Source organism: Nerophis ophidion, linkage group LG25, assembly GCF_033978795.1.
Source record: "Nerophis ophidion isolate RoL-2023_Sa linkage group LG25, RoL_Noph_v1.0, whole genome shotgun sequence".
In the NCBI taxonomy this organism is placed as follows: Eukaryota; Metazoa; Chordata; class Actinopteri; order Syngnathiformes; family Syngnathidae; genus Nerophis; species Nerophis ophidion.
The window spans coordinates 40,684,496-40,701,044 of NC_084635.1; the positions used below are offsets into that span (position 1 = coordinate 40,684,496).

The 16,549-nt window shown below is 39.6% G+C and overlaps 1 protein-coding gene across 16 annotated transcripts in view; it reads left to right on the forward strand.

Moving 5' to 3' along the window:
* The window catches only part of baz2ba (bromodomain adjacent to zinc finger domain, 2Ba), a 314,952-nt gene that overhangs the window by 238,438 nt on the left and 59,965 nt on the right, over nt 1-16,549 (forward strand). For 6 of the 16 annotated variants that reach the window (XM_061887415.1, XM_061887414.1, XM_061887406.1 and 3 more), the window contains one exon: nt 1,888-1,932. In XM_061887415.1, the coding sequence (XP_061743399.1) occupies nt 1,888-1,932 (45 nt within the window). Of the gene's footprint in view, nt 1-1,887; nt 1,933-2,022; nt 2,056-16,549 lie in introns of all 16 variants that reach the window. The other 10 variants (XM_061887411.1, XM_061887402.1, XM_061887405.1 and 7 more) reach the window with 2 other exon arrangements.

Here is a 16,549-nt window from a genome sequence, read left to right on the forward strand (position 1 = left end):
CCCAGGAATAAAACAGACAAAACTGCTATTGGGAAGAAAACACAAACAAAACTGCGTGTAACGTCTGGTAGGAATGTCGTAGAGACATGAAACAAAAACCTCTATGTAGGTCTCACTTAGACCTACATTTCATTCATCGACATCCTTCAGCAAAAATCAACAAGAAGTTGGCAATTACCCCTTCAAAACAAAGTTTTGTCAAAACCCGTCACCTTTTTTCAAACATTATCTCCTCTGAGCGCGTTTGTTGTGTCGGCTTCAAACTAAAAAAAGAGAAGCATGTTGTCTTAGGTAAAGATTGTGAATGATGGGCCAAACTCCTCCAGAAATGTTCCTTCTATACTTGAAGGTGAAATCTCAAGAGTGGTGTTTCTTCCCCTCGACCTTGCGGGCGCCCCCCAGGAATAAAACACAGACAAAACTGCTATTGGGAAGAAAACACAGACCAAACTCCTTGTAACATCCGCTAGGAATGTCGTAGAGACATGAAACAAAAACCTCTAGTAGGTCTCACTTAGACCTACATTAAATTCATTGACATCCTTCAGCAAAAATCAACAAGAAGTTGACAATTACTCCTTCAAAACAAAGTTTTGTCAAAACCCGTCACCTTTTTTCAAACATTATCTCCTCTGAGCGCGTTTGTTGTGTCGGCTTCAAACTAGCACAGGAGAGAGATCGAACCCTTCTGATTAAAATTTGACGAAAGAGTTTTTTGAACTGCTCCGGTTTTGATTTCACGAGCCTTCAAAGAACTGGCCGCTTAAAAGCAGGAAGCACCACCCAATGCAGAGAAGGTAGGTACTGTGCGGGTAAAGATATGTTGACTGGGTGAGAAAAGGAGGCACCAGTTTGACTCCAGGATACAGAGAAGGTAGGTAATGTGCAGGTAAAGATATGTTGACTGGGTGAAAGAAGGAGGCACCAGTTTGACACCAGGATACAGAGAAGGTAGGTAAAGTACAGGTAAAGATATGTGGTCTGGGTGAAAGAAGGAGGCACCAGTTTGACTCCAGGATACAGAGAAGGTAGGTAAAGTGCAGGTAAAGATATGTTGTCTGGGTGATGGCAGGAAGCACCAGCATGTATGGGTGAAAGAAAGAAGCACCAGTGTGACCCCAGGATGCAGGGAAGGTAGGTAAAGTGCAGGTAAAGATATGTTAAAAGGGTAATGGCAGGAAAAACCAGCAAAAGTCGGTCCCGTCCAGCTTAATTGGTGGTTAATATTATCTGCATAGTTAGCCACCTCCTACTTTAGCAGTTAGAATGCATAAAAAAAGAGAAGCATGTTGTCTTAGGTAAGGATTGTGAATGATGGGCCAAACTCCAGAAATGTTCCTTCTATATTTGAAGGTGAAATCTTAAGAGTGGTGTTTCTTCCCCTCGACCTTGCGGACGCCCCCCAGGAATAAAACACGGACAAAACTGCTATTGGGAAGAAAACACAGACCAAACTCCTTGTAACATCCGCTAGGAATGTCGTAGAGACATGAAACAAAAACCTCTAGTAGGTCTCACTTAGACCTACATTTCATTTATTGACATCCCTCAGCAAAAATCAAAAAGAAGTTGGCAATTACCCCTTCAAAACAAAGTTTTGTTAAAACCTGTCACCTTTTTTCAAACATTATCTCCTCTGAGCGCGTTTGTTGTGTCGGCTTCAAACTAAAAAAAGAGAAGCATGTTGTCTTAGGTAAAGATTGTGAATGATGGGCCAAACTCCTCCAGAAATGTTCCTTCTATACTTGAAGGTGAAATCTCAAGAGTGGTGTTTCTTCCCCTCGACCTTGCGGGCGCCCACATTTTCACTTGCGAAAAGCAAATCTGGATTAGCACCATCACACTCTATTGATCTGCCCCCTTCGTCTCTCTCTTTTTGCCTGCCAGGAGAAGGAGATGAGGAGGCAGCAGGCGGAGATCTTGAAGCACCAGGTAAGAAGTGGCGCCGGCCGCCATGTTGGCCGCGCGTGCGTGCGTGCAAGTGAAACCTTTGATAATGTTGTGCCAACTCTTCTCTGCCAGGAGTTGGAGAGGCATAGACTAGATATGGTATGGGTATGTTTATTTTTGTACATCCTAACACCTGCATCGTGTAACTGGTTGTGTGATGGTTGTCATAGCAACGCATTATAAGTGTAGCCCTGGCTGCTGTCATACTACATTTCTTCTGCATGGCTTTCCAGCAAAACAAAAAACACAAGCGACACAAGAGTCAGTATGCTGCCTCCGTCTGCTCGTCCCGAGGGAGCGCTGACCCCGGCACGTTGGCCCCTCCCCCCCCCTTCTTCTACTCGGAATGCAATAGCCAGAGCACGCTCGCCGTCTCCAAACGTGCACCGCAGGACTTTTTTATCCATCACAGCACACATCGTCCGGTTGTTGTGTCGCAGGCTTCACCGCACGTCCGGCTGGCGTCTCGTGTCGTTCACTCTTCCCGCGCCGCCGAGAATGGTTTTGTCTCGGCGACAAACCTCCCTTCCTCCCTATCGCCTTTCTCACATATTCACACGCTGCTCCCAAACAACAGCAGATAAAATGCTATTCCTTATTTAGGGATGTAACGATATTGACACCGAAATGATCATCGTTATCACCGTATCGTAGGGCTGGGCGATACGGCCTTTTAGTAATATCTGGTTATTTTCAGGCCATGTCACGATACACTAGGGATGGGCGTTATATCGATATACACGATATATCTGTGCGATATAGAAAATGACTATATGGTGATATTGAGGTATAGGTTCTCACGCAGTTGCTTTTAGCTGCTGGCATTGTACTACAGCAGGGGTCACCAACGCAGTGCCCACGGGCACCAGGTCGCCCGTAAGGACCAGATGAGTCGCCCACTGGCCTGTTCTAAAAATAGCTCAAATAGCAGCACTTACCAGTGAGCTGCCTCTATTTTTTAAATTTTGTTTATTTACTAGCAAGCTGGTCTTGCTTTGCTCGACATTTTTAATTCTAAGAGAGACAAAACTCAAATAGAGTTTGAAAATCCAAGAAAATATTTTAAAGACTTGGTTAAATAAATTCATTTATTTTTTACTTTGCTTCTTATAACTTTCAGAAAGACAATTTTAGAGAAAAAAGACAACCTTAAAAATGGTTTTAGGATTTTTAAACACATACTTGTATAGCGCTTTTCTACCTTCAAGGTACTCAAAGCGCTTTGACACTACTTCCACATTTACCCATTCACACACTGACGGAGGGAGCTGCCATGCAAGGCGCTAACCAGCACCCATCAGGAGCAAGGGTGAAGTGTCTTGCTCAGGACACAACGGACGTGACGAGGTTGGTACTAGGTGGGGATTGAACCAGGGACCCTCGGGTTGGGCGCAGCCACTCTCCCACTGCGCCACGCCGTCCCTAATTATATTGTATGAAAAAAAAACAATTCCCCTGCACATTTTATATCTAACAAAGCAACACAAGAACCCCCGAGACAAGACAATATGTTGAATATTAGCTTTATTCTGAGACCCTGCCCCAAGTGGAGGACTTCAAGTACCTAGGAGTCTTGTTCACGAGTGGGGGAAGAGTGGATCGTGAGATCGACAGGCGGATCGGTGCAGCGTCTTCAGTAATGCGGACGTTGTATCGATCCGTTGTGGTGAAGAAGGAGCTGAGCCGGAAGGCAAAGCTCTCAATTTACCGGTCGATCTACGTTCCCATCCTCACCTATGGTCATGAGCTTTGGGTCATGACCGAAAGGATAAGATCACGGGTACAAGCGGCCCAAATGAGTTTCCTCCACCGTGTGGCGGGGCTCTCCCTTAGAGATAGGGTGAGAAGCTCTGCCATCCGGGAGGAACTCAAAGTAAAGCCGCTGCTCCTTCACATCGAGAGGAGCCAGATGAGGTGGTTCGGGCATCTGGTCAGGATGCCACCCGAACGCCTCCCTAGGGAGGTGTTTAGGGCACGTCCAGCTGGTAGGAGGCCACGGGGAAGACCCAGGACACGTTGGGAAGACTATGTCTCCCGGCTGGCCTGGGAACGCCTCGGGATCCCCCGGGAAGAGCTAGACGAAGTGGCTGGGGAGAGGGAAGTCTGGGTTTCCCTGCTTAGGCTGCTGCCCCCGCAACCCGACCTCAGATAAGCGGAAGATGATGGATGGATGGATGGATGGATTCTTTCTGGCTCTCAACAAAGGCCCACGCTTCCCTTCTCTCTCCCTTTTAAAGTCCTTCCTCTTCTTTCCTGACAATTTAAATCAATGTTCAAGTTTTTTTTTTTAATAATTGTAAAGAATAATAAATACATTTTAATTTAATTCTTCATTTTAGCTTCTGTTTTTTCGACGAAGAATATTTGTGAGATATTTCTTCAAACTTATTATGATTAAAATTCAAAAAAATGATTCTGGCAAATCTAGAAAATCTTTAGAATTACATTTAAATGTTACTTTAAAGTATTTAGAATTTCTTTTAAATTTTTGTTCTGGAAAATGTAGAAGAAATAATGATTTATCTTTGTTAGAAATATAACTTGGTCCAATTTGTTATATATTCTAACAAAGTGCAGATTGGATTTTAACCTATTTAAAACATGTCATCAAAATTGTAAAATTAATCTTAATCAGGAATAATTACTAATGATGTTCCATAAATATTTTTTTTATTTTTTTCAAAAAGATTCGCATTAGCTAGTTTTTCATTTTTTTCGGTTGAAATTTGAATTTTTAAAGAGTCGCAATTGAAGATAAACTTTGTTTCAAAATTTAATTTTCATTTTTTTCGTGTTTTCTCCTCTTTTAAAGCGTTCAATTAAGTGTTTTTTTTCATCATTTATTCTCTACAAAAAAAACCTTCCATAAAAGGAAAAAAAAATTATGACAGAATGACGGACAGAAATACCCATTTTTTACATATATATAGATTTATTTATTAAAGTTAAATTGAGCAAATTGGCTATTTCTGGCAATTTATTTAAGTGTGTATCAAACTGGTAGCCCTTCGTATTAATCAGTACCCAAGAAGTAACGCTTGGTTTCAAAAAGGTTGGTGACCCCTGCCCTACAGGCTCTTCTCGATCTTTTTTGTGTCTCCTTCTCACAGACAGCGAGTGCACATTATCAGCTAACTTTACCATGCCGCTACCAATCTGCTCCACGAGGGTGTATGACGTTGCACGCGCGACAGTATGTGACGTGTGTAAGAAGGTGCGCTTCTCTGTGAGAAGGAGAGACAAGAAAGAGTGACAAACGCCTAAAAATGTAATGCCCGCAGCTAAAAGCAACTGCGTGAGAACGTATACTCCAATATCACCATATAGTCATTTTCTATATTGCACAGAGACAAACCCGCGATATATCCAGTATATTCCATATATTACCCAGCCCTATTGTATCGTGCTCAAAAAGTAAGGCTACATAAATTTTACAAACCTTAATTATTCCCAAAAAGTGTCTGTAACAAGGCAGTAAAACGGCTGATCAAACAAAACAGAAGGTAGCTGCGCAAACTAGCTCTCCAATCCGCTAAACTGAGGCTACGCAAATTTTACATACCTTAATGTTTGCAGTGTCTGTAACGAGGCAGTAAAACGGCCCATCAAACAAAACAAGGTAGCTGCGCAAGCTAGCTCTCCAACCTGCTAAACTGAGGCTACGTACATTTTACAAACCTTAATTATTCCCAAACAGTGTCCGTGACAAGGCAGTAAAATGGCTGATGAAACAAAAAAGAAGGTAGCTGCGCAAGCTAGCTCTCCAATCCACTAAACTGAGGCTACATAAATTTTACATACCTTAATGTTTGCAGTGTCTGTAACGAGGCAGTAAAACGGCCCATCAAACAAGAGAGAAGGTAGCTGCGCAAGCTTGCTCTTCAATCCGCTAAACTGAGGCTACGTAAGTTTTACAAACCTTAATTATTCCCAAACGGTCCATAACAAGGCAGTAAAACGGCTGATGAAACAGAAAAGAAGGTATCTGCGCAAGCTAGCTCACCAATCCGCTAAACTGAGGCTACGTAAATTTTATATACCTTAATGTTTGCAGTGTCTGTAACGAGGCAGTAAAACGGCTGATCAAACAAACACAAGGTAGCTGCGCAAACTAGCTCTCCAATCCGCTGAACTGAGGCTACGTAAATTTTACAAACCTTAATTATTCCCAAACAGTGTCTGCAACAAGTCCGTAAAACGGCTGATCAAACAAGACAGATGGTAGTTGCGCAAACTAGCTCTCCAATCCGCTAAACTGAGGCTACGTAAATTTTACATACCTTAATGTTTACAGTGTCTGTAACGAGGCAGTAAAACGGCCCATCAAACAAAACAAGGTAGCTGCGCAAGCTAGCTCTCCAACCTGCTAAACTGAGGCTACGTACATTTTACAAACCTTAATTATTCCCAAACAGTGTTTGTAACAAGGCAGTGAAACGGCTGATCAAACAAAACAGAAGGTAGTTGCACAAACTAACTCTCCAATCCGCTGAACTGAGGCTACGTAAATTTTACATGCCTTAATGTTTACAGTGTCTGTAACGAGGCAGTAAAACGGCCCATCAAACAAAACAAGGTAGCTGCGCAAGCTAGCTCTCCAACCTGCTAAACAGAGGCTACGTACATTTTACAAACCTTAATTATTCCCAAACAGTGTTTGTAACAAGGCAGCAAAACGGCTGATCAAACAAAACAGAAGGTAGTTGCGCAAACTAACTCTCCAATCCGCTGAACTGAGGCTACGTAAATTTTACATACCTTAATGTTTGCAGTGTCTGTAACGAGGCAGTAAAACGGCCCATCAAACAAAACAAGGTAGCTGCGCAAGCTAGCTCTTCAATCCGCTGAACTGAGGCTACGTAAATTTTACAAACCTTAATTATTCCCAAACAGTGTCCGTAACAAGGCAGTAAAACGGCTGATCAAACAAAACAGAAGGTAATTGCGCAAACTGGCTCTCCAATCCGCTAAACTGAGGCTACGTGAATTTTACATACCTTAATGTTTGCAGTGTCTTTAACGAGGCAGTAAAACAGCCCATCAAACAAAACAAGGTAGCTGCGCAAGCTTGCTCTTCAAGCCGCTGAACTGAGGCTACATAAATTTTACAAACCTTAATTATTCCCAAACAGTGTTTGTAACAAGGCAAACACTGATCAAACAAAACAGAAGGTAGTTGCGCAAACTAGCTCTCCAATCCGCTGAACTAAGGCTACGTAAATTTTACATACCTTAATGTTTGCAGTGTCTGTAACGAGGCAGTAAAACGGCCCATCAAACAAAACAAGGTAGCTGCGCAAGCTTGCTCTTCAAGCCGCTGAACTGAGGCTACATAAATTTTACAAACCTTAATTATTCCCAAACAGTGTTTGTAACAAGGCAGTAAAACGGATGATCAAACAAAACAGAAGGTAGTTGCGCAAACTAACTCTCCAATCGCTGAACTGAGGCTACGTAAATGTTACATACCTTAATGTTTACAGTGTCTGTAACGAGGCAGTAAAACGGCCCATCAAACAAAACAAGGTAGCTGCGCAAGCTTGCTCTCCAATCCGCTAAACTGAGGCTATGTAAATTTTACAAACCTTAATTATTCCCAAACTGTCTGCAACAAGGCAGTAAAACGGCTGATCAAACAAGACAGAAGGTAGTTGCGCAAACTAACTCTCCAATCGCTGAACTGAGGCTACGTAAATTTTACATACCTTAATGTTTACAGTGTCTGTAACAAGGCAGTAAAACGGCCCATCAAACAAAACAGAATGTAGCTGCGCAAGCTAGCCCTCCAATCAGCTATACAGACTCAATAACGCCACGCTGACGTTTTGGAGAATTTACTGAGGAATTTGTGAAAGTGAAACAATACAAAAAGAATGTCATTGTAAGTTGATAATACTAATACAGACGCTCGTATACGTGCTAATGCTAACGGCGCTAGCTTGATTAAATTACGATAGCTCTTGCAAATATGCAAGAGCTATCGTAACTCGCAAACGATGAATGAAGAATCCATACGAGTAGATGAGCATAAATCAGATTTGGTGTGCAGTGTAAACAGGACTACTGGAATCTTTTAATTTATAGTTTTTTTTATAATCAATAAATTGTCATGCAATATACTTTCCCTGTAAGAGGAAACATTAAATATTGTTCTGACTCCTTATTTGAGTGTTTTAGCTCTGTGAGGACTTTCCATTTGAATCAAATCCAGATCCACTTCATTTAAAGAACACCATTAACAACCAAACTGGTTCCAGATTGCTGCACATTAAAACCAAGTCAATTGTTTGAAAGCACTTAAAATAACAATAGATGGGATAAAAAAACATTTAGAGAATAAAATAATAATAAAAACATCTAAGTAAGTCTAAATGAATAAATAAAATCTACTATAATGACAAAATGTTTAAAAGAAAATAAAAAGTAGGTTTTAAGACGAGACTTAAAAACCTACAACATTTATCGTCAAGACCAGGGCTGAAAACTACTTTTATTGGAGCTTTATTTACTTTTATTGCAGCCATGTTTACTTTTATTGGAGACATGTTTACTTTTTTTGGAGCAATATTTACTTGTGTCAACACTGACCTCAGGTCTGCATGTGTTCACATCAGACATGGCATTTTGTTTTTGTAAATGAACAACTTAATGAAAAGATCGAGTTTGACACAAAATCCAAATTGGACATCCTACCCTGCAATGTAAGTGTAGCCTACGATAGCTAGCGATTAGTATTCTCCAGGAAATAAGCAGCATCCGATCTGTGAGTTTATCAATTTAATTGAAATTTTTCAACTATTTTTTTTGTAATTGACTTCATAAAAAGATCGAATTTTACCAAAATATCCGAATTGGACAGCCTACAGTGCGAGCGTAGCCTAAGATTGCTAGCGATTAGCATTCTCCACGAAGTGAGCAGCATCCGATCCGTGAGTTTATCAATTTAATTGAAAATTAAAACAATTTTTTTGTAATTGACTTCATAAAAAGATCGAATTTGACAAAAATTCTGAATTGTACATCCTACCCTGAAGTGCGTGCGTAGCCTAAGATAGCTAGCGATTAGCATTCTCCGGGAAGTGAGCAGCATCTGATCTGTGAGTTTATCGAGGTAATTGAAATTGAAAACTATTTTTTTTTTATGAACAAACTTCATAAAAAGATCGAATTCAACAAAAAATCTGAATTGGACATCCTACCCTGCAGTGTAAGTGTAGCCTACGATAGCTAGCGATTAGCATTCTCCAGGAAATAAGCAGCATCCGATCTGTGAGTATCAATTTAATTGAAATTTAAAACTTTTTTTGTACTTGACTTCATAAAAAGATCGAATTTGACAAATAATCTGAATTGTACATCCTACCCTGAAGTCCGAGCGTAGCTTAAGATAGCTAGCGATTAGCATTCTCCAGGAAACAAGTAGCATCCGATCTGTGAGTTTATCGAGGTAATTGAAATTGAAAACTTTTTTTTTTTTTTAAATGAACAAACTTCATAAAAAGATTGGATTTGACAAAAAATCAGAATTGGACATCCTACCCTGCAGTGCGAGCGTAGCCTATGATAGCTAGCGATTAGCATTCTCCAGGAAACAAGTAGCATCCGATCTGTGAGTTTATCAATTTAATTGAAATTTAAAACTATTTTTTTGTAATTGACTTCATAAAAAGATCGGATTTGACAAAAAATCCGAATTGGACATCCTACCCTGCAGTGCGAGCGTAGCCTATGATAGCTAGCGATTAGCATTCTCCAGGAAACAAGTAGCATCCGATCTGTGAGTTTATCAATTTAATTGAAATTTAAAACTATTTTTTTGTAATTGACTTCATAAAAAGATCGAATTTGACCAGAAAATCAGAATTGGACAGCCTACAGTGTGAGTGTAGCCTAAGATAGCTAGCGATTAGCATTCTCCACGAAGTGAGCAGCATCCGATCTATGAGTTTATCGATTTCATTGAAATGTAAAACTTTTTTTTTTGTAAATTAACAACTTAATGAAAAGATCAGATTTGATAAAAAATCCGGATTGGACATCCTACCCTGCAGTGTAAGTGTAACCTACGATAGCTAGCGATTAGCATTCTCCAGGAAATAAGCAGCATATTATCTGTAAGTTTTATCAATTTAATTAATATTTAAAACATTTTTTTTGTAATTGACTTCATAAAAAGATCGAATTTGACAAAAAATCTGAATTGTACATCCTACCCTGCAGTGTGAGCGTAGCCTAAGATAGCTAGCAATTAGCATTCTCCAGGAAGTGAGCAGCATCCGATCTGAGTTTATCAATTTAATTGAAATTTAAAACTTTTTTTGTACTTGACTTCATAAAAAGATCGAATTTGACAAAAAAATCAGAATTGTACATCCTACCCTGCAGTGTGAGCGTAGCCTAAGATAGCTAGCAATTAGCATTTTCCAGGAAGTGAGCAGCATCCGATCTGAGTTTATCAATTTAATTGAAATTTAAAACTTTTTTTGTACTTGACTTCATAAAAAGATCGAATTTGACAAAAAAATCAGAATTGTACAACCTACCCTGAAGTGCAAGTGTAGCCTACGATAGCTAGCGATTAGCATTCTCCAGGAAATAAGCAGCATCTGATCTGTGAGTTTATCAATTTAATTGAAATTTAAAACTTTTTTTGTACTTGACTTCATAAAAAGATTGAATTTGACAAAAAAATCAGAATTGTACATCCTACCCTGAAGTGCGAGCGTAGCCTAAGATAGCTAGCGATTAGCATTCTCCAGGAAATAAGGAGCATCCGATCTGTGAGTTTATCAATTTAATTGAAATTTAAAACAATTTTTTTGTAATTGACTTCATAAAAAGATTCGAATTTGACAAAAAAATCCAGTTTGTACATCCTACCCTGAAGTGTGAGCGTAGCCTAAGATAGCTAGCGATTAGCATTCTCCAGGAAATAAGTAGCATTCGTTCTGTGAATATATCGATTTAATTGAAATTTAACAGTCGGGAGTTTTATCGTTAATATCATTTATCGTTACATCCCTAATTCCCATCCATCCCCACATGCACCTTAGAAGCTCTCAACTCCTGAACATGTCAAATAATTGTGTTCCATTCCGATAAGAAGACACAGTAGAAGGACTTACTTGATGAAAGGTTAGGTATGAAACCAGCATTAAGGATAGTAGGAGGTGCCAGTCCAGTCCAGGCAAGTCCAGTCCAGGCCAGACCGTGAGTGTGTCACGAAGCAAACGTGGTCCTCACGAGCATTTTAGTTGTGTGTGCTGGGAATGTTCTTGGCAGTGGTGATTGACCATTGTGTCTTTTTGCTGGATCACAGTGGGGACGGGCAGTCAGAAGATAGTCAGTCACCAGTGATTCCTCTGGCCTTTTGCAGCAAATAGTTGTCTGCTCCTCACACGTCTCACACTGTGCTAATACCGAAGCAGCCAAATCCAATCAAGTGGAACTGCAGCGCACATTCCTCTCTCACCACCACCAAATATTAGTCAAGCTTCCACTCAATGACTAATAGATGTTCTTCCGACTCCCAATGACGACGTTTCCATGCACCAAATGAGTCAAGCAGTTAGTCTCCAAATAGGCATCTATAACCGCTTGTTACACCTTGATGCCATCGTCAATGGCTTGTGAAAAGTGGGACTAATTAAGATAGATTATGACGTTCCGTTTTTCGTTTGGATTAGTAAAATAATAATCTATTGTCCCAGTAAAATAATAATCTATTGTCCCGGTTTCTTTGGCTTGATAGTAACAAACAGGAAACGGGATCGTTATCGTCCCGCGTACCTTCCGTTCATTCTAGTTCCAATTCTTAAATGCAAATGAAAAAAAATATATATTTTCCTTTCTGAATCAAAAATGTTTAGATTTTTTGACTTTTTTTAAAACTGCAATAGGAATCCTGCTGAAAAAGGATGTTAGCATTATGCTAAAAACATGCTAAACGGCTTCCTTTTCAATTTCTCATCACACAGATAACCATGCAATTTAGCATTTTAGATGAATGTATATTCAATTATTGTGTTTATGTGGGAAAATAAATTGAAAAACAGCTATATTTTAATGAATAGCAACTCTTTTTTTTGTTTTAAATCTGCCATATACGTAAATGGTAAATGGGTTGTACTTGTATAGCGCTTTTCTACCTTCAAGGTACTCAAAGCGCTTTGACACTACTTCCACATTTACCCATTCACACACACATTCACACACTGATGGAGGGAGCTGCCATGCAAGGCCCTAACCAGCACCCATCAGGAGCAAGGGTGAAGTGTCTTGCTCAAGGACACAACAGGCGTGACGAGGTTGGTAGAAGGTGGGGATTGAACCAGGAACCCTCAGGCTGCTGGCACGGCCACTCTCCCAACCCCGCCACGCCGTCCGTACGTATATGTTATAGTTATTTGAATGACTCTTACCATAATATGTTAGGTTAACACAGCAGTTGGTTATTTATGCCTCATATAACCTACACTTATTCAGCCTGTTGTTCACTATTCTTTATTTATTTTAAATTGCCTTTCAAATGTCTATTCTTGGTGGTTGGGTTTTATAAAATACATTTCCCAAAAAAGTGCGACTTATACTCCAGTGCGACTTATATATGTTTTTTTTTCCTTCTTTATTATGCATTTTCGGCAGGTGCGACTTATACTCCGAAAAATACGATAGTAAAAATCAAAAAACAGCCCTAATTTAAGTTATATGTTTTGTATTTCAGAATTGGAAATAGAATGAACAGAATGTACACAGACGTGTACGCCGCTCTGCTTTTTCTGTTATTCTGTTTACTCCCAGATGAGGATACTGAAAAGAAAATTACCAAATTTCGATTTTCACACACATACTAATTTGGATATGTGATAACGGTAGTGGTGTAACGGTACGTGTATTTGTATTGAACCGTTCCGGTACTGGGGTTTCGGTCCGGAGTTCCACATGGACATATTAAGTAGCGCATCGCACGTTTTGTAAAAAACGCACATCGAGGCACAACACACGGCATGCTAGCAGCGACCAGACTACGATATACTGACCATACCTCCTCTTTTCACCGGACATGTCCTCTTTTGTGGGGCTGTCCGGGTGGAGTGTCTTAAATGCCTCAAATGTCCGGCATTTTAAGTTAGGGTTGTGTGTATTTTCAATGTACGTTCAGGGTTAAGAAGGAGTTAAAAACAAAACAAATTGTGCACGCAGCAGCAGCACTCGTGAGGGAGGGGCAGAGACAGAGTTATGATAAACGTGCATGCCTCTCCAGGCTCTGCTTTTTACCCAAATATTTATCAGATTTTATTTTTTATTATATATAGCAGGGGTGTCAAAAGTGTGCCCCGGAGGCCATTTGCGGCACACAGCTAATGTTTTAAAGGCCCACAGCACATTCTAAAAATACTATTAAAATAAACAAAAACATAATAAAAGTGAAATAAAAAAGTTTAAAGAATAAATGTCATTTAGAAAAAGTTGCAATGTTTACTAATAAAACAAAGCTGTTTTGTTTTCTTTCAAACTGTCATTGCTCAAAACATAATATTGAATCAAAATCAATGTTCTTATGAATTATTTAACCATCAAATATTCCACTAAGAAAAATATTTTCGGTGGAAGATTTTGCAAATTTGGTAAATAAATAACCCAAAAATTTATATTTTGTTGTTTTCTTACCGTACCGAAATAGAACTGAAACGTAACCTCTGAACCGAGGTACGTGCCGAACCGAAATTTTAGTGTACCTTTACACCTCTAGATAATGGATATGCTAACGGTCCGTGTACCTTCCATTCATTGTAGTTCCAATAATTATATATGGCAGATTTTAAAACAAACAAAAAAGAGTAGATTTTCATTAAAATATTGCCATAAAATTGGATTTTGTGCTGTTTTCTCTTTATTTTCCCAGATAAACACAAAAATTTAATATATGTTCATCCAAAATGCAAAAATGTGTGTTTAACTGTGTGATGTCAAATTGAACCGGAAGCAGAATTTTAGCTTTTCCTTTGCATTTAGCATGATTGTAGCATAACGCTAACATCTCTGCTCAGCAACAGTCCTATTGTTGTTTTTAAAAAGTTTAATTAAATAGTTGTCCAACTTTTGTTTCAGAAATGAAAATATAACAGTTTTTTTATCTTCATTTAGGAATTGGAACTAGATTGAACGGAAGGTCGCTCTTCTTCTTCTGTTTTAACCTTTACTCCCAGACAAGGAAACCGAAAAGAAAATTCCCAATTTCGATTTTCAAACTCATTTGGATATGAGATAATGGTGGCTAACGGTCCGCGTACTTTAGTTCCAATTCTTAAACGTAAATCAAAAAACAAAATTAGGGCCGTTTTTCCTTTATTATTATACTGTAGAACATGCTATACCTTTACCAAACAATCTCTCACTCCTAATCCATAAATCCCATGAAATCTCATACGTCTAGTCTCTTACGTGAATGAGCTAAATAATATTATTTGATATTTTACGGTAATGTGTTAATAATTTCACACATAAGTCGCTCCTGAGTATAAGTCGCACCCCCGGCCAAACTATGAAAAAAACGGCGATTTACAGTCCGAAAAATACGGTGTATATGGCAGATTTGAAAACAAACAAGAAAAGAGTTGATTTTCATTAAAATATTGCCATAAAATTGGATTTTGTGCAGTTTTCCTTTTATAGATTTTTTTTCCAGATTAAAAAAAACATTGATATTTATTATGTTCATCCAAAATGCAAAAATGCGTGTTTATTTGTGTGATGACAAATTGAACCAGAAGCAGTTTAGCATGACTTTAGCATAACGCTAACATCTTTGTTCAGCGGGAGTCCTATTGTCGTTTTCAAAAAGTCTCATTAAATAGTTGTCCAACTTTTGTTTCAGAAATGAAAGTAGAACAAATGGCCACGGACATGCTCCTGTTGGCCTGCTCCATTGACTACCAATGAAAATAAATATTTTTATTATCGAACTTTGAAATAGTTTTATTATGTTAAATGTATTTTTCTATTCCAAAAGAGGGAAAAAGGATGTTAAGGACTTACACGGACGCTCTTGAGTGGGTTTGGGCAACAACTGAAATGAAGTTATTTCCTTTTCAAATTTAAACACATAACAGAGGAAAAAAAGAAACATATTCATTCAGAAAGGTACAAAAAAAAAAAGAAAATGGACAATGCTGACTTCATGCAGACTCCAAAACAAATTTATATATATATATATATATATATATATATATATTATAGGTTTTTATAAGCCGCTGGGTTCTAAGTGTGGGGAAAAAGTCCAGGAAATGACCACGAACAGCCCTGTTACTATTACTGTATGTTTTTAAATGTATATATATGTTTATATATATATATATTATATATAAATAGATACATATATATATTTATATACAGTACAGTCTAAAAGTTTGGACACACCTTCTCTTTCAATGCGCTTTCTATATTTTCATGACTACTTAAATTGTAGATTGTCACATCAAAACTATGAATGAACACATGTGGAGTTACACTATATTGCCAAAAGTATTTGGCCACCTGCTGTGACTCACATATGAAGTTGAAGTGCCATCCCATTCCTAACCCATAGGGTTCAATATGACCTTTTGCAGCTATTACAGCTTCAACTCTTGCAGGAAGGCTGTCCACAAGGTTGCGGAGTTTGCTCATAGTAATTTTCCACCATTCTTCCAAAAGCACATCGGTGAGGTCACACACTGATGTTGGTGGAGAAGGCCTGGCTCTCAGTCTCAGTTCTAATTCATCCCAAAGGTGTTCTATGGGGTCAGGACTCTGTGCAGGCCAGTCAAATTCATCCACACCAGACTCTGTCATCCATGTCTTCATGGACCTTGCTTTGTGCACTGGTGCCAAGTCATGTTGGAAGAGGAAGGGGCTCGCTCCAAACTGTTCCCACAAGGTTGGGAGCATGGAATTGTCCAAAGTGTTTTGGTATCCTGGAGCATTCAAAGTTCCTTTCACTGGAACTAAGGGGCCAAGCCCAACACCGGAAAAACAAAAACCCCACACCATAATTCCTCCTATACCAAATTTGACACTCGCCACAATGCAGTCCAAAGTGTATTGTTCTCCTGGCAACCTCCAAACCCAGACTGCTCCAACAGATTGGACCAGTCTGGGTTTGGAGGTGCATGTCCTTGGAGGTGCATGTCTTTGGTGGTGGGAGGGGGCATCTCCAGATGCATGTCTTTGGTGGTGGGAGGAGCCTATCCCCAGGTGCATGTTTTTGGAGGTGGGAGGAGCCTATCCCCAGGTGCATGTCTTTGGAGGTGGGAGGAGCCTATCCCCAGGTGCATGTCATTGAAGGTGGGAGGAGCCTATCCCCAGGTGCATGTCTTTGGAGGTGGGAGGTGCCTATCCCCAGGTGCATGTCTTTGGAAGTGGGAGGTGCCTGTCCCCATGTGTATGTTTTTGGAGGTGGGAGGAGCCTGTCCCCATGTGTATGTTTTTGGAGGTGGGAGGAGCCTATCCCCAGGTGCATGTCTTTGGAGGTGGGAGGGGCCTATCCCCAGGTGCATGTCTTTGGAGGTGGGAGGGGCCTATCCCCAGGTTTATGTTTTTGGAGGTGGGAGGGGCCTAT